This window comes from Myzus persicae, unplaced genomic scaffold (assembly GCF_001856785.1).
Source record: "Myzus persicae strain clone G006 unplaced genomic scaffold, MPER_G0061.0, whole genome shotgun sequence".
In the NCBI taxonomy this organism is placed as follows: domain Eukaryota; kingdom Metazoa; phylum Arthropoda; class Insecta; order Hemiptera; family Aphididae; genus Myzus; species Myzus persicae.
Window position 1 is genome coordinate 791,797 of NW_019104200.1, and position 23,358 is coordinate 815,154.

The 23,358-nt window shown below is 36.0% G+C and overlaps 1 protein-coding gene across 2 annotated transcripts in view; it reads left to right on the plus strand.

The window, feature by feature from the left end:
• Positions 1–19,982, plus strand: part of LOC111039877 (zinc finger protein 395) — a 32,570-nt gene extending 12,588 nt beyond the window's left edge. Inside the window, exons 5-8 of one of the 2 annotated variants that reach the window (XM_022323524.1) lie at positions 16,566–16,666; positions 17,107–17,294; positions 17,404–17,522; positions 18,070–19,982. In XM_022323524.1, the coding sequence (XP_022179216.1) occupies positions 16,566–16,666; positions 17,107–17,294; positions 17,404–17,522; positions 18,070–18,267 (606 nt within the window). In that variant the 3' untranslated portion in view covers positions 18,268–19,982. The remainder of the gene's footprint in view (positions 1–16,565; positions 16,667–17,106; positions 17,295–17,403; positions 17,523–18,069) is intronic. The other variant, XM_022323525.1, reaches the window with a different exon arrangement.
• Positions 19,983–23,358: the final 3,376 nt, after the last annotated feature.

The following is a 23,358-nucleotide window of genomic DNA, read 5'->3' on the forward strand; positions in this document are numbered from 1 at the left end:
GATAATAATGTGTTCTTGACTAGTTCAAAAATAATCGATTTATCTTTTGATGAATTATCTAATATCTAATAAGTATCAATAACATTAAAAACAATTTTTTTTTTTTAAATGAAAATATATTTTTACAAAATACAGCGTACAAGAGTATTACAACCATGTTCTGTGTTCCCTAATTTTGAAATAGGTATATATTATGCTAAAATATATATTTGCTACTTCGCTAGAATAATATTATATAAGTGATACACTATAATGCCATGCGAGTGTGAGGAAAAACCGTCGTTAAACAATCCAGCAATACATAATATAATAATATAATATAATGTGAACTTATGCAAAGGTCCTATAATGTGCATCGATACATCACACACGGTATAAGTACTATAATCCTTCCCTATTGCGGTGTTGCTGTTATGACAAAATAAATACACTTATAGTAAAATATTATTTGTTGAACGCGCATTCATACGACAACTTTCATCCTGTAACCGCCGAAGAAATCGTTTTCCTCGTAATATTTGTAAATGTTATGATAAACGGTCAATTTATAAAAATTGGGATTCAAATAGAAGGAGAAAGTCAGAGGTATTGTTGCGTTTACAATCGCTCGTTAAAAGAATTCGAACTCATATATATATGATATAATGGCCACGACGAGAGAAGCGTATCCTAATACGTACATATAGTTTATTATTCTTGGAAATTTGAAATTTACTTTGAATTACGTACTCACGTGTTCGTTTGCATTAATATTTAATATAATATGATAATACGAATGATGCATCCCCAAACACGTAAATAAGTCTGTGTGCAGCGCTGCAGTTATATAGTGTTGTCCTTGATACACGGAAAACATGGTATACATTTTAACATAAAACAAATTTGGATCCAGAAGGAAATCGAGGCATGTATGGTAAGGACGCTGAACGGCAGTTGGCCGTCCGCATTCTCGTCTCGAATTTATACCACGGTAGATAATCGTGCTGCACAATGTAACATATATTATAGTTTTAGTGTCTATGACGGCGGGTGGTGGTGTGTCGGGTTCTACCTTTAATACGTCCATTCGTTCGTGTCTAATATGTATGTCGTAGTACTCTTATTTTCCACCGCCGAGCTTCATTATAAGAGTCGCTTTTACAGGAGTAATAGGTATTAGAATAATATAATAATATATCCTCCGACCGCTGGAGGGATTGGCGGTGGTTGGCTTTGTGTCTGGGAATTCCACCCCCGACAAGACCGGTTTTATGTTTTTAAATATCTGCTCCGTCGGTTTTGGGCCGCTCCCCCCCAAAAACAGCTGTTCATGGTTCCGAATTACGACGCAATAGCTTAATATTCTTTTTACACTCGTCATTATCTTCTCTCTTTGGAAAACCTCCGAGTTATTAAATAAATATAAAAAAATGTTATTGTGCGCGTGTGTGCACCGACTGACAATGAGGCGGCGGTGAAGGGAACACTGGAGTGTCAGATTGCATGCTGCAACGTGTGTCGGAAAGTCCTTGGACGTGTCGGTTCCATGTAATTTTTTTCTTTTTGTTGCAACTTTGGCCTTGCAATTTTCGCAACTGCACTAGCTGCGGTGGTGCACGTGCGCATTACGCCTTTATTATTATTATACATTATGTTTACAAGCTTGTGGTGCTTATTTATAATCCGTGTCCGTCTAATTTTGACGAAACGAAATAATCTAATAATAGTGTCGAATAAAAAAAAAAATGATGATGAATAGAAAAAAATTCCGCTGACCTTCGTGCATTCTCGTGGTTTCGTAACGGGAACGGGTGGTCGCCCAAAAGGCCCGATGACCGTCGGTCGTTTTACACGCTTTTCCTACACGCGATCCGCTAGTGGTCGATTCTATATCTAAATAAATCATGTACTGCGGCACAAACTGCACTCGTCGACCACCACACCGCGATTATGGCACGTCAGCAGTGATAATTTTTGCGGTGTGTCAAGTCCAAAAGTTCGATTCGTTTCATCACACGTACGTTCCCACCACGGTTATCCCACTATATGCGGTGTTTCGCGATAGCATAAAATGTGTCAAATTCGAATATTATTTATTACATAATTATGGGATTGCGTTCAGACCACCGTGTCTTATACATAATATTATAACAAATTCATAATAATATAGTACAGTGCACTCAACAATATTGCAATATTGCACCATGTTCTTTAACGAACGAATTCGTGTCTTCGATGATAATAATATTATAACACACCCTCTTTAATATAGTTTAATCTACTCTATTATTTATTGTTTAACGCATATATTAGTGCAATATCTTCTATAAAGTCGCCGGCTGTATTATATCACCATGTTCAGTTTGCTGGCAATCGAATGGGATTTACGGACGCAATAGCAACAATATCATGTCGGAGAACCGGTCGCGCCTCGCGATCAAACAAAGGACGACAAAGTGGCCTTGGCGTCAAAAAGTGCAATGAAATGCGCGACACGTGCAGCGTCCGTAGCGCGCGTCATCCGTGCGAAATTTCTCGCAATGCAATTCCCTCGTACGTGGCCCACGGACATTGTCGTCGCCCTATCGCCCCCTCCCCTCCGCGGCCGGTGTTCGGTGCGCACTGGTATATTATTACCATTCTACTGCTGTTATTACCGCTATTGCGTCTCTCTCTCCCGCGCTCTCGCTCTCTCTTTGCCGCTGTTCGGCATATACCAGCTGTGGAAGAGGAGGAGTGGCAAGTCGTTTCGGTTACGAGTGGTCGTATTTAGGCGGAGGGGTGGAGGTGACACGACGGAGGAATAATAAGGGGCCCCTTTTGCGCACGCCCGGGAATGTTCTTTGTTCCGTCCGCGGTGCACGTGGAGCGAAGACCAGCACGTGTGTACAAGAGGGTGGATGGCGCGGGGCGTGCGCGCTAGTCCACGTCGCAATACCATAACAACGCGCGGCCATAAAGTATACGCGGCTGAGCGAGCGGGATAGCGTTCGCGCGCGCGCACTCACACTTGTTGTGACAAAGGAAAAATGGCGTACCTAAGTTTTCTCTCTCCGTTTGGAATAAAAAAAATTCGCTTCATGGCGGAAACGCCGTCAACCAACCAACCGCTGAGGCCAAAACGGGTACAACGGTCGAAATCCAAACCAAACCAAACCAAACCAAACATTTTATTCCTTTTTTCGCCAAGCTGTTATCCAAAAATCGAATACAAATTATTTTTAAAGCAATAACGAACCGGTACACGTACGCTGAATGATGATGATGATGATTGATGACGACGATGATGATGATAATTATAATAACAATAATAATTATATAGGTAAGACATAGTAGTGCATTTGAAATATACGTGCGAATGTTACGAGAGATAGATAACAACAATAACGGGACTCACGCGATGCGTGTTGCTGCGTATGCGCGGTATCGATTATTGCCGGCCGGCACTTATGAACACGTGTCCCCCGCGCGCCCGTCCCCCGCTCGGCCTACCGTGGTCACCTTCTACGCACCGTCACTCCTAGGCCGACGGCCGGTGTCCCGGGTCCGGTATTAAATTATTAATTTATTTTACGACGCAAAAAAACCGACGCATCTCTCCGGCGGCGGCGGATGGACCAAATCGGGAAAACCCTGCATCGTAATCCGTGACGCAATCATCATCGCCGCCGGTGTCGTTATTGTTGTTGTTGTTGTTGTTGTTGTTGGAAGCGAACGAGCGTTGTAAATTATAACGATATAAAGTACAAACGTGTATAATATTAAAATATGCCCACGCAGTGGCGGCGGTGGCCGGTCACTGCCGATGCCGCCGTCACCTCACGGCCGTTGTTCCGGCCCGTTTGTAATATCGAAACCGTAAAATTCGCCGCGTAGAGGTTAACAACACCGACGACGATTTAAATGGACTGAAAAAAATAATAAGAAAATAATCGTGAGTGTGTACTATTCTGTAACGGAATTTATGAACTGCTACAACTGCACTCCGATGATGAACAGCGTACAACGAATCCGCAGCTATTTGTCTAAACCTTAATCGCCCATCCAAAGTTTGACAAGGGATGGGGATGACGTTTTTCGGCGCACGTAAAAAAGTTGGAAAAATATTCGTTTGCTACAATATTTTTGTCGAAAAATATCATAACAACTATTGTTGTTGTTGTATTTTTTAAGCAAATCATTTTAATTTGGTATCGTAATCCGTATAGAAATATATTATGGCGAGAACGTTATTTTATAGAAAATATTCTGTTGTTTATGTATGTTAAGGTCGGATGCCACCAAATCTTTTTCTGGGTAAAAACGTTTCTAAGCTAATAGGTAGGTTTCAAATAAATACGATTACAAAATAATGTTTGTGAACATTTACATTTCCAAACGTAAGCGTTTCCGGGTAAATAATTTTCAAACAAAATATGTTCTTGTCCAACTTTCCAAGCAAATACTGTTCGGGCAAAATATATTTCCTTATTAATAGTAATAACATATTTTTGACCGATTGTTTTCCAACAAAATGAAGTCTTCAGCTCGAGAAAAAGGTGTTCAACATATTAAAGCCCTCTAGCATTTCGATACTTTTTTCCTCGAGCATACTGATGTACTTAGCGTGTTGGACATTTAGCTTACCAACTGGCTATTACTGGTAGCGCGACGGCGGCAGCGGCTTGCGGACGTGTGTTAATTGCTTTTTTTAAGGCGAAGGCGAACGTCCCAGGGTCGTGTACCTATGCACAAGGTATTACGTATATTATGTAGAAAGCAAAACGTAACGACTCAATAATCGATTTAATATCGTTTTTAAATGGTCCGTTTACCTCGTGTTCTCCGAATCATAGTGTCCTGGCGCATGTTGTTTGGATTATTCGTCCACGTACGCACACAACACACCATATACCTACGGCTACGGGTATATACTATATATTATAATAATAATATTCGTAATTTGAACGAATACGATTTTATTTTCGTCGGCCCGTCCAACGTCTATAAATATCTCCATAATAATAATATGATAATATGCGCGTGTATATTACACACCGCATAACAACAATAATAATAATAATAATAATAATAAATAACGCTCTTCAGTCTTCGCGGTCTCGTCGTGTAGAGTCGTGTCCTGTCCTCGTGGTCGTCGTCGTTCAGTCGTTGTCGCCGTTGTTGCCGGCGGCTCTAGAGTTTCTTGAACTTGTGCGTCTACGTGCGTGTGTGTGCGTAGAACGTTGTTGTAGGGATTGAACGCAATATCTATAGAGAGGCCGATGCAACACCGGGACACACCGTCGGGTTCGGCGACCCCGTGCCGCCGATGACTGTGCTCGCTCTCTCCCCCTCCAAGAACACTGACGCCGCCGCCGCCCCCGTGTGCGTGTTGTTTATATTTTGTTATTTTCACCATTTATCTACGCACAATAATACTATAATATCATAACCGTTTCGCATAATACCGTATTGTTGTTTATTTGTTATTAGTATTATTATTATTATTATTATTATTATTATTGTTACCATTATAATTTATGACTATCAGTATTAATAATACAATTATGTATCATAATATATTTATGATTTCCGCGTGTCTGACGCGAATACGGAAACGAATCTCGAAAATCTCACGTCCGATAAACGGGGTGATATCTGTGGACAGTTACGACACGTAATGACACGTACTACACTCTCGTCGACATATTGTACGACAGTTATTATTGTTTGTAGCAATAATCATTATCTCGGCGATTATTGCGACCATTATTATCATTATTGTAATAATAATGTTGTGACGACAGTTGAGGCACTACCACCATTAACCGGTCATTACACGGTTGGTCCGGCATGCGCGTGCGCGTACCGTTGGGGTAAGAACCGTCTGCGGCGGTTCGAGAGTCCGGTGACCTCTTCTTCCCACCGGTTGCTCAAGGACGTCGCTCGTCCCGAGTGTAACGCACTCTCGCGCGCACCCCTGTCGTTGCCGTCGCCGACACATGACGTGATATATATATATATATATATAATATGTAATATTATTATAATATGTTATTACTGTGTCGTCCTACGAACCCGTCTGGCGAGTGGTAGCCACACTCGTCGCAGTCGTTTGTTGGGTTCTCTCGGCGTCGTATTTCTGTACACGCCGCCCCGTCGTCGTCTTCTCAGTGTCCTTTGCCACGTCGCCGGTCTGTATTTCTCGGATAATATACGATTTCTCGTTTCGATTTCCGTCCACCTTTGCAGGTGTAGAGTTCTTTTTTTTTTATTTTTAAAACTCAAATCGTGTTGATGTACGTCTTCGGCCGTAACCCACGTAGTCTTTCAGGTCCCATAATGGTATTATTGTTATCACGTCGCACACAATATCGTATTATTTATATTTCCACTGTATAACAGCACATGTATTGCGTTCCCTCAGGGTTCTTATCAATTCTTTGCGGACTGTGACAGGGTTGTGCGTTCTCATTATCATAGTGTATACAATATTACATTATATATATATATAATCCGAAAATAAGAGGGATCCGCTCCGAGCGTATTGCGACGCAGTAGAATCGTAGAATAGGGATTTTTTTCCACACGATAAGAGCATGAGTAAGGCGTACATCGTCCGAAATCGGTGACGTTTTATGTATACAACTGGTGTTTAAACCTTTTGTCTGCGGGCGGTCTCACACGGATAGAGGTTTTTTTTTAAAATCCATTCTTCAAAACACGGTTTGCTCCAAGTCACTTTTTGTCGACGACGAAAAGATTTTATCGTTTCATTGTAATGTATAAATTCGTGTAATTTCAGTTACGTAATCGACCCCTACTTCTCGTTATGTGTACGTATGTGTGCGTGGGTAGTACAATTTGATCGAAAAATCGAAATATTTCAGGAGGCCCGGCGGCCAAAATCTTTTCAATATAATCTAGGTTGTCACAAAAGTCGAAAAAGAATCAAAACGCACCAGGAAATCAGTATTGTTTTTGGCACAGTTTTTTTTCTGTTATTGGTTAAACGATCCGAGTTACCGCTGTTATACGACAGTTTGTTTATAAATAACTCGTCTGTTTAATGTTTAAATGTTTAGAATATTAGTTTATTAACTATTAATTCCGGCAACACGTCTGTCTAAGTTCTACAAACAATGTTCATTCTGAATCCTGTATAAACGTTCTTCTAGATCATGTACATATACTCATTGTGTATTCTGCATATTAGTATCGGTTTATTTAAGACGATTATTATAACGATGTGTTGATGTTAGTGTGTGCTTAACTACACTGATTAGTGATTTATTTACACTATACATAATATTTTATATATACATATTGATAATATATATTGAAACACGCGGGGAACTATTATAATTTATCGATTCAGGATGATAAAATAGAATATGTATGTATCTCGATAAGGAATGTTAACAAAGAAAATACGATTAAGGAGACACAATTTCGTTCTTCAAATATTATTTGATCAAACGTTTGACTATTGTTTTACTAAATAACAATATTGTTGTTACACAATGATGTGGTTGGAACAGTATTCGAAAACCTGGCGCAGTATTGACCATTATCGCTTAAATTACCACAAGGCCGATAGATATGACGATATATTGTGTGTTTTTCGGTGTATCAATGGCGGCGCATGACGCGTCCCAACTTTCACGAATTTGAATCTAAACTCTTAACATACGTACTTTTTTCAAGCGGTCGAGCGCATACCAGCTGATTGCGACATTTTTTAATACTCGGGCCAGGATTTATTTATTTATGGTTTTTATACTNTAAAAAATATATTATTGTATTAGTATTATATATTGTTATTATTTAGCATAATATCCTACTGCTCCCAACCCAATAAAAGCTTTATCTTTTGCGATTAAAATAAAAGTGGTGGGCCGTTGAATGAGTTGGGGGGGAGGGGCTTAGCCCCTAAAACCCCTTAATTGTACTCATGTATATTATGGAAAACTTAAGTTACATGGGCCGGTAAAATTATTGTGCTCGGTAAGTTTCTGGGTCCCAATCCGGCCCTGTTTATACTATACATAATATATTAATATACTTTTATACGTAGTGCCTCTCACTCCTACGTATAAATTTTTAGTTTTTTCCTTGTCTCACCGTCATCATCCGTTTTCGCTCACGTAATATCGGACAGCTGCCGTTTATATTATTATTCTATGCAATTATAAACGTTGTGCCAGTACGATTGACGGCGTAATGACATTGAAAAAAAAATTCCCATTAGAGATGAGCTTATAATAATACAACACAAGCCGGCTGTGAAAAAGTTAAATTACAACGAGCAGTTCACTAGAAGTTGGAAAAAGGTTATCGCTGACCTCTATTATTAATGAACTTTTGTGAAAGATTACATAATAGATTTAATAAAAACTATTTCGCATAAAATGTTTTGTTTTTTTTTTAGTTTTAGTCGGTTCTATAATTATCCAGAGATAAATCGTAAACAATTTGAAACAACAATAAACATACATTCAATACATCACACATCTTTTTGTTCGCTCATTCGTGTCAACAGCTAATAAATACAAATAATATCGCTTATAAATATTGCGCGGAAAAAAATCTTGTGCAATAATTAAATTTCTGTCCTTGTAAACTATCTTGTTATTTTTGTACCCGATTGCGTATAGATTAAAATAAATACTCGCTCATTTTCGCGTGATTTATAAAGCGCTCATTATTATTTGTGTAAAGTCCCAGGTCGTTTGTAACGACCTACCTTTAGCAAACGTGTATTGACTAATGGAAATCCGCAATATTCGGTCCGTTTGGCAGTCGTGAAAAGAATAATAATAATAAAAAAAAAAATTTCGAACGAATAGAAAAAACCGTTATTGTAATGTATATTGTAGTACAGTTGCATAAGTTATGCGTTTCTTTTGTGTACAAATAATGTACTGAGTGCGAAAAATTACTGCGTTGGCTGATAACAATTTTGTGTTGTACGCGAGGAGTATGACAATTTATATAGTTAGGTATTAATATTACAATGCACTACTGGATTTTTTTCTAAAGGCATTTTGGAAGGAGGTTGATCAATAAATAACAACATTGTCGTGGAAAATAGTTTTCGTATATGCCATAATAATATCATAGTGATATAATAACATATCGTGTAGTTTATTATTATAATAATATAGTATTCGCCAGAGATAACAGTTTTAACATACGGTATAGAATTAGGCCAATTAAAATGTTTAAAACGACGACCTATCCACACCGAAACGTGTGTACACATGCACACGCTCACACATCCACACTGCACCATGCCACTCGTGCGTAATTATTGTTCGGCATAATTTATTTACAAATCGTATACTAATAACTATTGTTCGTCTTATCTCCCGAACGTGCGTTTTAATTTTTTTCATTACACAGTGCACAGATACGACTCGTATTATAGAGTTTATTACCTCAAAATCAGTACGATGATGTTATTATTAATAACTTCTTACGTCTTATTACCTCTCCTTTGTGCGCCGTCGTCCCACTATATTCGTTTTCCTCCTCTTCAGTCATCACTCTCGATCGGCCGTTCGTGTTTACATCTCGAGTTTATTATACTGTGTATACTGCGTATTACTATTATGCTATAATATTATTATTATACTGCTTCGTTTGTGGGGTAATGACCTCGGGCCAATGTCATCCAACTGCACGCTGGCAGTGGCCATGGTTTCGGAGGAGTGGTACATCGTGAAAAAACCACCGTTACAACACTTCTTCTTCAGCTGCTGCTGCTGCTGCTTTATGCCTACAATTCACCGACTTCTGGAATGGCTGCGCACTGCGCGGTGACCGCGTATAGACATTAGACGCATAACAGAATTTGCCTATGAAATCGGCAGTATAGTATTATATAATCATAAATATTTTATTACAAGACTAGTATACAAACCGCTATGAAATATCATTATTCTGCATTTGAGGTCAAATGTTTTTTTTGTTTATTAATACCGGGAGCTATATTGTATTATACGAGTGCAGTGGTACTTACAAGTGGCATTGTGTGATTAGCATAATATAAATTGTATGGAAATTGATCGAGAAGAGTAAAAATAGGTCGAAAACATACTCGTGTCATAATAATGCTTATTATGACACGTTTGGTGTGTGTGGATATTCATTTTCGAAATAATGAAATAAAATTTGCACGCATATATATATAACTGGCAACTCCAAAGGAATATAATATTACGGGTGTCATAAATGAATATTGTTTGATTACGGTCGTTTCGAGTCTAAACTTTAGACCGGGCTTGGAGATGGAGTGAGAGGGAGTAGTTTACAAAGTCCATTGTGCGTGCTAATGCTAGATTTTTCCGATCGATGAACCTTGACCCTGTGTAGAGCAACGGCGGCAGTGGCGTCGACGACGACGACTGGAACATAATGGTTTTGGTTGTTGACTCGCAAAGGTTCGTAACCCCGTTATAAAAATTTCTACATATTATGACGTATGAGCATAAACATGAAGCGCGTGTGACTGTGCTAGTATTAAACGCTAATGTTAATATACGCACATAATTTCATATATTATATTTTAATGACTTCGGATAACGTTATAGAAATGTGTATAAAAGTAAAACAAAGTCGCCGTGTAATTAATTTCTGTAAAAAATGTCTTGATAACTGCGAGTGGAATGTCGCCGCCGTCCGAATACTACGAGTGAGTAGGGATTCGTGTAGGCCGTAGGGTAGGCCAAGTGGCGGCATAATATACACTGATGGGCGGCGGCTGTTGTGGAGCGTGGGCGGCCGTTGCGTTTTCGATCGAAATGTATACTGCACACAAACAAACAAACAAACAAATATATACGCACACATGACATTACAGCGTACGGCTTTACACGGAAGTATAATCGATGTTTTTCGTCGATTTTTATGGTTGGCGTTTTTCATCCAATACGTTTTAACATTCGTAGGTATTTATGCGAATGTAAAACAAATTCGGACGTATTACATCGTTTATGCTCATCCGTGGTTCGGTCACGTTTTCAAAGTCGTCGTCGTCTGCGCCATCGCTTTTAGTCCCGTTTAGAACAGTATGTTTACCACTATATAGCAATGCCGCGCGCAGTTGTTTCAACCTTTCGAATCGAAAGTGAAAGTTACACAATTATCTTCTCTCTACATATACTCCTATGTATATAGAATTATGTGCGAGACATTCTCTTCTTATAACTCGTCTGTCATAAAAATATGTAATAATAATACCTACATTAAACAGATTGAATCAATTGTGGAAAAATGTTACACGGCTCATGGGTGAAATGCGTGTTAAAAAAATTACGACTTTGCCTAATGATTGTTATGTGCTGTGCGCGTTTGGTGCGCGCACTTTTCGAAAATCGATCGGTATGTGGTAGTTGCCCCTTACAATAACCCGGCGTTGGAAAACGGTCAACATAAATTCAATCGAACTCAATCTTTGTGGTAGTAGGCGGCAGGGTGAGATTAAGATTAGTAACGTACATTGCGGTGATCTTCCGTCGTATATGATTTAACTTTCAAATCGACCAAACTTGGAATGATAAAATACAACAGGTATAGGTACATAATATAAAGGTCTTTGCACACGGCATGGGGGAAAAAACGAAAACAAATTTGCTGGTTTAAATTGTCGAAAACAATAAATTATATTTGTCTATTGTTTAAAAACGTATACCCGGCCACATTTTCACTTGTGACGCGAATATTATTACACATTGTATTAGATGTCACGCCAAATGGTGACGGGAGCATCAACATAGTGTCAATAGTAATTTAGTGCCACATAATATTACGATGATAGTCCTCTTAAAAAGTCAATATTCGGTTGTGGAAAATTTTTAAATATAATACATATTATTATGAAAAATGGTACATAATAATGGTTTTGACAAACCGCACGAGAAGATTGTTGCATAATAATATAAGCTCCCTGAACGACGGACAAAACCTTAAAAATGTTTCGCAGACCGTGTTCAATGTAAAAAAAAGTTGCGTTTGCACGTGTCTTATTTATTGTGAGGCGGGGACCGGCGAATAATGTTGGCAGCGGTCTCGCTGTATGGGTACGTACTTATTGCATTACGCAAACGCAGTTTTGTTATAAACGCTGTGCAAAAAATAAGTCGTCTTTCCCGACTAACGACGACTATAATATATATACAATTATTATTCGAAAACCGTTTTCCTTACTGCTGCTATTTCGAGCTAGCTTATTTCCGTGCCACCTTGACCCCCACACACACCTTGGCCGGAGTTCCTCCATATACAATTATATGATGTATTATACTTATTTATTTTCGTACCGATAATATACAAAGTGATTTCGATTTATGTAATGTATCTATATAGGCTATATAGTAAGTTATACCCACACGGTATGTGTAATCGGACGTGTATAAAATATTATTAATGTGTAAGCCGAAACCGAAACGATGGCCATTGATGATTTTGCGTCAAGATCGCGTACCTATAAATACGGTTATCACCGGCTATTAATAATATCATTTTTGCTCCCGCCTAACGATTTAAACGCGGTGGAAAATCAGAAAATAAACTATAATTCATCCCATCGTGCACTCAAAATATATTATATTATACATTCGTCCGCACACCGCTCCATCGCTCGTCGCGGAACTGCATCCGTCCGAAAAATTAATTATTAGATCCGTAGCGTTTTTTCTCTCTCGCACGCAATGACCAACCGTTGTATTAAGTATAATGTATAATAATAATTTACGGCGTACAGCGGATACGGTAGTAATTGATAGACTTATGGTGGGAGGGGGCGTCCCGCCGAAGCCGAATCGCCAAACCCGTGTCACGTGCGATGGTGGGGGCGCACGCGAAACTAGGTCTCTTCGCGCGAGTGCGTGAATATATTACTATGTTTGTTTGCGTCGTGAACCTCTGCCGGTCGCTGGAATTGGGTCGAGCTGACCTAGTTTTAGATCGCGCGGCCCGCACCGTCGAAATATATATAAAATATATAATATTGTTGTTGTGGTGGTATTCATCGTATAACGCACTATGCGCGTAATATTATTTATGTGCACATCGCCATATTGTTAGTACTATTATTATTATTATTATACGAGTCATCTTGCATCTCGACGGTTATTGTCGTGTTCTGTATTATTTTTAAATATGCTTTGACGTGACATAATAATTGAACGCACTGCGCGCGCTCCCGTAAACAGGAAAAGGAAAACTTCGCCGGCGCGCTCGGTTTGTTTTTCCAGGCACCCGGCCGCTCCGTTAACCGGGTTAATCATTTGACCCGATTACCAAAGTCGCGGGGAGGGGGGTACGATCCACCGCCACCACCGCTGGTATACTACTACACTGCCGTCGTTCCGTCGTGCGGCAGGGTAAGCTATGTCGTGGGGAGGGGAGAGCGTCTTTGTTGTGTACGCGATGCGATCCTACCCGCCGCCGACGCCGATCCGGCCGGCGGAAGATCGATACGGCAACAAAGGACGACGATGCAGCGGCGGCGCCCGCGGTTTGTTATCGCGGGGGCGCCCAGCGCGGTTGGCGCGCGCTAAAGTCGGCTTTTCCGGCCGCACACACGCGCGCGCCCGTGTAACACCATATACCGGCGGGCCGGCGTGCACGCGCGCGCTAACTGACACGTGGGTACCGCGTTCCTCGGCCCCGTCCCGCCATCGCTGTCATCGCAGCCGTCGCGCGCGCTCATCGATCCGATATTGTTCGTCATCGCCGTCGTTCCCAGCGCGCCAGAAAACCGCCGGCCACCGTGCCTACTGACCTCATTTTTCCCCGGACCATTCCCAGCAGTTAACATGTACGCGCGCGCGGCGGCCCCGCTCGCGACCTGACCCATTTAGACGTACACACACACACGGTGTCAGCCGCTGCACCGCCGGCCTCATTTCGGCGTCCCTCTCGCCGTCGTCGCGGATTTGTCACTGTCGTACGCATACCTATACCGTGCCCGTGCCATCACGTCATCGACGCGACCCACCGACGATATTAGTGTTGTAAATTATGATACACGTACCTATATGTGCGTTATAATAATAATATTACGAAATACATTTGCCGATCGCGGCTGCTGCTGCCGGCGTCGGTGATTTTTTCCCCTGCACTTGACCGCCACCTCAGCTGCAGCGTGTGTTTGCGTGAAGCGTTTCGCTTGCGTTTCCAGTTCATATTTGTGATGCATCGCGATCGTATATTATAATCGGTACCATTGTGCCGGTGCATTGTGCAATAGCATAATATTATATTATATCGTGGCATTAGAGTGCCGGCAGGTTGTTGGGGTCGACCTTTTGTTGCATTTTTACATGCATTATGTATTGTACATAGATAATTTATTTTCTTTTGCAATAATTATCCCTCTCGTACTCACTACGATTATGTTTTATTTTTACTCTTCTCGCCCATCATCGAATGTTATACTAACCATCTCATCGGTAGAAATAGTTTCAAAAACTTTCAATGAAATTCCTCGAGCAACGTTGTCGCTGTTATTAACCCAATTCCTCTTTGTGTCGTTTTGAAATAACTTTTTGCTGTACGCAAATGTTTCTCGGTAATGACCTTATTGCATTTATATAATATTTAAAATCATATAATACATTGGCACTGAAAATGGTTCTCACGAAACGGTATACCGATTTATTTTTATTGATTCTTGTCCAAGAATTTTAGATTATATTTATCACACAATTGGCCTTTTGGTAAAGGCCGTCGAATGGTATTTATATGTCATCGTTGTTAACGATTGTTCCATAACCCAGTAATTATAGTCATCGCCATTTAAATAATAATATCATATCATCTTCCTGTTCTTGTTTGAATTGTTTAAAAAAAATGAACAGGGCGGCAATACTACTTAATGCTTATGAACATCATAATTTGTTCGTGACCGTCAAATGTCAATATTTTAGTGACACGTTCCATCGCCCGAGTACATATTATACGGACAGTAGATCTTATTTAATATATAGTACTTAGTACTTACATATTATAGAGAGAGAGTTGTGTATTTAAACGCTCTCACGATTTGTTTACCTTTAAATTAATTTGAAATATTGAAGAATATAATCACTTGCGTTTATTGTAAAATAATTGTTCAATATTAATGTAATACATATTAAAATGATAAAAAATAATCGCGGTGCTCATAAATTCATCAAATTGCTGAAAATTATCTGTGTTTATTATTTATGTTTCGTCCGCTCTAGTGGCAATTCCGAAAATAATACATTCAGCCACTGCCCACTTACATTATTATGACGCACGACGATTTAACTGCACAAATATTATTTTGTGCACCAATGCAGCGTTGGTGTACCTACGTGGCTAAATGCATCCACTGAACGACTTAAACATTATACGATTATTCACTTTCACCCGTTGTCAATGGCGTTCATATAATATATTCAAATAATATAATCATATATAAATGTATAACTATGCAATATAGTTCGCTCCAACAACAAACTACATCAACATGCCAATAAGCATATTATATTGTAATTAATTTAGAGTGACCATGTTCATAAAAAAAAAAAATGGCACAAATAATTTTGCATTAACTTTAAATGTTCCAAACATTTTTTGTAAATAATTTTTGCATGTGAGATAATGGGAGTTGTTGGAAAGCGTGGTGGTCGTGCGGGTATTCAGTGTGAAACTTTGATAACACTGTGAAATATGCAATACGCCAATACGACGTGTATCAACTATCAAGCTCACTGCTGACCATTTGTTCGTCGGCACTCGACGCTCGTTGTACAAAAGTTATTTTTGATAAGTTATTACTATTAACTTTTAAACTTTTGGTTTCAACAGTTCAATATAAAACTAATTATATTGTTTGGTATTTGTTTCGTGTGCAGGATTTTTCTATAATCATAATAATATAATTTGGAGATAACGGGATTAAAATGGGGCAAAAAGCGTCCCGTTCAAATTTAGTGAAAAGGACGAAAGGACATGAACACAATATGATGCTCAAAAACGGGATGTTCGGTCACCCTTTATTATTTATCGTTGTCATACTTGTCGCGATAAATCAATAGACGATTAAAGTCTAAACCAAATATAATTAAATAAACCAATAATACTTCTTTCGATCGTGCGTTATGTATAATCGTAATATACTTTTGTTCCTTATAATTTCGTTTTCTTATTCGCGTGCGACGATGTAACGACGGTGGTCGACGGTCGAATTATAATGTAATAGTCGTCTTGTTATAGAGTTCTGCTTTTATCTCTCGTGATTATTTCTTAGGTTTAGAAAATATAATGAATACCGACGGATATGCTCTCACTACCCATAATAAACACATCGGAGAACAATTTAATCTCTTAAATGACCTAGAAATATTTTGTTTGTACAAAATGCCATAATAGTCTTTGTCCGTTTATTAAATATAATTGTACGTTCGACAATAATTACTGTTGTCTTCGTTATTCTCTCTAAACTTTATTAACTTTTTACATTGCCAACTTTTGTTCCTCATATGTTGTGTTAAACGTTGGAACAAACGAATACAATAAAAACAATAGTTATATTATGGTTTAATCTAACTTTTCTTTCGTTTATGTTACAGTCGGATTGCCGCACAGTTTTTCAATGCACTTGGCCCGGATGCGTTATGATCACGACCACTGTGGCTTCCATCGAATTACACGTCCGCCAGAATCACCTTGGGTAAGCGATCAGCAAGTAGTGCAATTATTAATACACTATTTCGTATATATGTATGCAGCTGCTATAATTATATTGCAACTGCAGCTATATTTGTATGCGCGAGACGTGAGTGTTAGATATTATTATTGCACTATACGACGGTCGGCGTCCTCGTATTTAAACAATGTACCGAGGGCGCTGTGGAGTAAAACTCTAAAATAATAATAAAATATAATATAATATACCTAATATTATCGTTCTGCATTTATATATGTATACAAATATCGACCTCGGGTCTGTCAATAAAGTGGTCGGGGGGTTAGAGATTGCATATTATACGTATTGCGATGGACGTTGACGAGGAAGAATACTTTTTTTCTTGTTGTTTTTGTGTATTATACATTTTTGAATGTCGATCGTTTTAATTTTATGTGTGTGTTTGCTGATACAAATTTTTTCAGACCGAGACTTGACAAATCTCCGTCAGACGATTTCACGAACGACTCAATTGACGATCACGAAGAGGAATTTTATTATACGGAAGTGGAACTCGGCGCGGCTTCATCGCCACCTACGCTCTCGCACCGGGATATGGCCCGTCCGCCGCACGAAGGTAAAGGATGCGCGCCCAATAAGATGATCATTATTTGTACGATTCGTATTATTACTTCTTTTTCGCGTGTGCGCTGTTTGGTCTGCGAAAAATCATTAATTGTAATTTTTTTGTTTTGTTTTTGGTTTATCTTCGTTTAATATAGATCCTGAATACCAAAAGACATTGATCATACCTCGTCCGGGCAGCGCTTGTCCGATGAACATACCCAGCACGTCTGGAAACACCAATGTCAACTGGCCGTTCGCATCACTTAACGGACAGGTGTGTACTGTATTGTGTACTATTTCGGCAAAGAAAATATTAGTTTAGAAAATCTTTGACAAATTAAACTTTTTTCCTATAATGTATTCATTTGAAGGCGTTAAAAACCACAATGTAATCAACGTTGTGGTCATATGCATTTTTTTTTATTTAGCACTAACAATATAATTACTAATTTCTATTAAATTTCTATTAAAATTTAATAAAGTTAATGCATTTTATTATTTAATTATCCTTTATTATGGGCTTATAATGTTTATTTACACAAGTATAATATGTTCATAATAAGTTTAATTTTTATATTATAAAAATATATAATATGAAAAAATGAAAAAATGAAACTGAGTAGTTTTATGACCACAATAATTATCACGAGTGTAATTCCTGTTGAATTACAATACACCAACACCATTGTTTCTACCATCAATATTACATTTCCTTCAGAAAAAGTTTTAATTTTAATTTTCCAGAAAATTATTCGTCACCTAATAATTAATGTATGTATATACGGTTTAATTTTTAAATTTTAAATGTTTTTTTTTTACAGAAACAGATCAAAATGATGTATCAGAATTTGGGTGGACCAAGGTTCCCGAGTAGCCCTATGAGAAAAGCGCGCGGTGAAACGAAAAAGTGTCGAAAGGTATACGGCATGGAACACCGAGAGAAGTGGTGCACGCAATGCAAATGGAAGAAAGCGTGCACCAGATTTGTCGGGTCCCTCGAAAACGCACAATTGGCGTAATAAAAACGACTCACTGGGTACCGCCGATGCCGACAATCTGCACCAATTTACGCTAACTGCCAAAATTAAAATGTTTTTCCTTTTATTATTATTATTATTATGTTTTTTTTTATATTATTATTATATTTTTATCAAACGCTAAGACACACTAGCGTTTATTACTTTTATTATTTTTTTTTCTATATCAACTTTCGTCGAGGTTTGTACCCCGGTTTTATGTACAAACAAATGTCTATTTAATATTTAGTAAAATAAGTTATATAAATATACCTAGGTGTATAATAATCATAATAATAATAATAATAATTGTTCTACCAAGTTCATTTGTAAGTCATACAAACATATAAATACATACATTAAGGTATCAAATACCTACGACGTAATACTTAAAAACTTGTAACGTTTCAGTACTTGGGAAAAAGTTCCTAGGAAAAGTACTTTATTCATTCATAAGTCCATTGTTGCATTGATATGCATTTGACTGTTATGAAAATGATAATTTTTATTTATCTACCAGACAAAAAAGCCATATTTATAAATTTAAAAAAAGACAAAGTATTAGTTTTTAATAAATGAAAAACAAAAAGATAATGTCCTAAGAAAAAGCAATAATTTGTAATAATAAAATAATAAATTATATTTATAGATATGGTTAGACTTAATGTTTTTTACGTTTTAAATGCGCACAGAATAATTTTTATATTTATTTTCAAATGACAAAAAAAATTTCGAGAACAAGCATTTTATTTTACTTAGACTTTTGCTTCTCAAACTACGTTGTTTCCCAAATGTAATTGCATTATTTTATTTGGTTGTATTACTTTGATTTATTTATTGTTTATATGATATTATGTTATATTATTTTAAGTAGTTACCAATTGCTCTATGAGTTCGTATTTACTATTATTATTTTATTGTATTTGATTTATTTATTTATTTATTTTTTAAGAAATATATTAAACGCATGTGACAGTTTTTTGACTATTGATAAAAAATCTAATTCAAACAAATTATTAAATTTGACTTTTAATATAAATAAAAAACTAAATATACACATTCATTTTAATGTATATAACTTGCTTAAACCTATCATTCAAACGTAATATTATGGTAAAAATACCAAAAGATTAAAGTAGTTATGTCACATGCTGTTGTATATAATTATATTCATTATTATTATATAAATGCTCTCTAAGACAATCTCCTGTCCCAAATCAACATATCTTTCTAAAGAAATATAATTTTTTCCAAGTTAGCTTCTTAATTATAAGGCTCAAATTGTTCTGGAAATAAAAATATGTAAAAAAGTAAAAAAAAGATAAATAAGTCTTAATGTGAATTAAGAATTTAATAATTCAGATGTGTTCAAACTAAAATTGATAGACTTCATTTTTTTTTATTGTATAATTTTGTTTTTTGTTTTTTTTTTTTTTGATCTCTATAACATTTTTATTAAGGGGAGCATAATTTGGATTCAAATCTTTTACAAAAGCCAAAGTTTAAGAGAAATTTAATTTGTGATCGATCTCATTATGAAGTATATAAAAGTAATTTTAGGTGGGGTGCTTAAATAATAAGTATCGCGTTGAACATTATTAATTTAGACAAGAGTGAATGTTGATTTGAACATTCATCTCTAAAACAAATATTAATAAACTTGATAAGCAATTAAACTATGAGTGTCCTTGGATCGATCTGGATAAACTCGTAATAATCATTTAAATATATAATATATATATTGTATGTATTTATATTTTTTTGAATTAATGAATTATTTTTACTATATATTCTATTTTAGAGATTTTATTAATAAAATACACCCATAGATATATAATATGTTTAAGAGTAGGTTTTTTCGAGAAAAAAATGTCATCATTAATATTGTTAAGTATTTTATCCTTTATTTCTATTGTATTCTGTTTGTAAACAAAAATATATATTTACCTATTCTCAAGACAAAACAAACTTATGAAATAACACAAGCTGGCTGTGTATTACTATTTTATTTCTGTATAATTCATAATTATTATCAAGAACATTTTTGTTTTTAACTCATATTACCATTATTATTTGTATCATTGATTTGTTTAAAAAAAAAAAAATAACTACAACAAATTTACCCTTGAAATATTATTTTTCTATGCTAACTTAAAAAACTACCTACTTTAGTTATTCTTTGAAAAATTATCCTTTTATGAAATTAAATATTTTTGAATATACGAGTATATTTATGTATATTGTATTCTTGCCTAGTTTTCTTGGATAAAGTTATTTAATATTTTAATCAACCATTATTTTTAGAGTGTTTTTAATAGTTTTATCTTATTTTTAATAATTTATTATATAGTTATTTGGAGTGATTGAATTTGCTAAAAAAACAATATATTATATTATATGATTAATCATTATATTAGCGTGTTTTAAACTATAAAGATTATTATAATTTTAAGTTTGAATAAAAAATAATGCGAAATTGTGAAATGTTATACAATTATAATATTTATTATTTACGTTATACAATGATGAATGAATATTAATATAAAAGAAACATGTATTTTCTCTTTTTTAAAACTAAAATATTTGCTAAATGACTTTATTTTTAAAAAAAATGTAAATCAATAATATACAAACAAGTATAATAATATAATTTGTGGTTGTTTATTTATGCTCGAAAACTGTTTAAAATAAGTGTTGAAGTTTAAATATTAGTATACATTTCTAAATAATAACTGTTAATTGTTGCTTAAACTTTTATAACTGCCCAATACAGGAAAAAAATGGTTCTGATATTTATGTTGGATTATACAATTTTTTTCAATTTTTTTAATTTAGATTGAGGATTCAATTACTAAGGTCATTAGCCAGGTATTGTGTGGGGAAGGTGGTTGGTTGGAATACAGTTGTATGTGTGGCAAGGATGTGTTGCTAGAAACCTGGGCGGTCACTGGTCACCCATCCAAGTGCTAGTAACGACGGCCAGTACGTAAGCTCAGAGCGTTGCCTCAGATTACGATTATACTTGTCTCACCAAGCCACCATCATAAAATTATTGTTTATACAGTGTATATGTGCTGTGATGTAATACTGTATATAGCACATTAGTTAAATCAAAAAGTCGAACAAAAATTAAAAGCGTGATTTTTTGTTTGAAACACGCGTTACAGGAACAACATTTTATCATTAATTTTTTTTTTGTTTTGTCAGAAGGAGGATGATTTTCTGTAGGGCTCACTGGATTTCGATTCTTGATTACGTTGCTTAAATCAATAATAATAAAATAATACAAAAACTTGTAAAAATTGATCATAATCAAAATCGTATTAAGTGTTCGGTTCGGAAATAGAATTTTGAAAATCACAAGTCCAATGCGTCCTGTAATCGCTGTAAGAAGTTTTTCTCTTTCTAAAAAAGATACATCGAAATCGGGTCTTTGTATGTGATTCATGTGAGTTTTTCTTGTAAGGCGTGTTTTTGAGCAAAAAAACAGGTCTCTTGCAGGCCTTTTAAAATAACAGCATACACATGAAAGTTATTTTTTTAAGCAAAATCTTAAAAGCGCATATGATTTCAATCTATACAGACTACAACAAAGTGACGAAGTATAATATGTATATCTGGTTTTGGTTAAAATTAAAGATATTAATTTGATGAACCATTGTTCCACTTGCAAAGACTGGCCTAAACGTCCAAAGTGCACCATTTGTACTCGCGTTTAAAATTTAATTATTTAATTACCTATATTATTATTTTATAAACGTACACGCTCCACTAATTTATACATCCGTACAAATTACAAACACTTAGAGAGGACGTTGTGCCCATGCGTGTGTCTTCGTCTTAAATACCTATGTATAATATAACAAATTTTACGTTCAGAATAACCTATGTTATTCAGTTATTTTTAATATAAGTATGAATTGACCAATTATCAAAAATCTTTAGTTACGTAAAGAATATTATATAGGGTAACTCGTAGGCTTTTTTTGTTAATGTTGAAGCAAATAAATGACCATTTAACAATTTACAATTTACAGAGGAAGGTACCTATTACCTACATTATCATTATCTATTATGAGTATTGTGTTCGTATATTTTCTAATAATATGGTTAGTTTACACCGATCTAACATTTTTACTGAGGTTCATAACTATTTATGCAATTGTAAAATTTAAATTAAATACATAATAATATACTATATAACGTATAGATAAAAAATGTGGGCAAGTGGGTACTCTTCTGCATAGTTTTTGTTGTGTGGCCTGTGAGGGTCACTATACTGAATGCGATGAGTTTGAATTCATTGGTATAAAATCATGATTCATGGTATAGGTATATCAACAATTATCTGAGCGAAGACGGTTTACATTACTACGTACATTTTAAGATATTGATGCAATTAAAGTAATTTATTTTACTTTTTTAGTAGGTAATACAGAAGGTTGAAAAAATTGCATTTGAAAATATTATTGAGTGTATAAAATATAATAATATACAATATTGGTACTTCAAAAGTTTCTAATGCACATGAATAATATTTTTAAAATGACGACACACTAACTAAAATTGTTATGATAAAGTGAATGATAAATATGACAGCAAACTGTTATTGATATTTAAAGAGAAAAAAACCTAAGAAAAATTAAAACTGTCACTACCTTGTGCAGTGGGATCTGCAAGAATGTAAAAATGATTATTGTTTTTTTGTTACCCACTTTAAAATTTCAACTAATCAAGTAAATGAACTATTAATGTAATACTAATTAATGCGGTTTTGACGATATACCTTCATTCGTGCTTTGATACCTGAAGTCATTGTAACTGTTCGCTACTTTGCTCAGCACAGCTATAGACGGGCCCGTATTTAGAAATAATACTTCCCGGGGCAGTCTTTTTAGTGGCAGGGAGAGGGTGGATATCCAGTGTGAAAAATAAGAATTTTAAATTTATAAATACCTATTTCGCATACGAAATTTTTAAAAAAAATGTATTAAAAAATCAAAAAATGCCAACGGCACGTAGTGTTCCCAAGCGGTCACCCATCCAAGTACTAACTACGCCCGACGTTGCTTAACTTCAGTGATCGGACGAGAA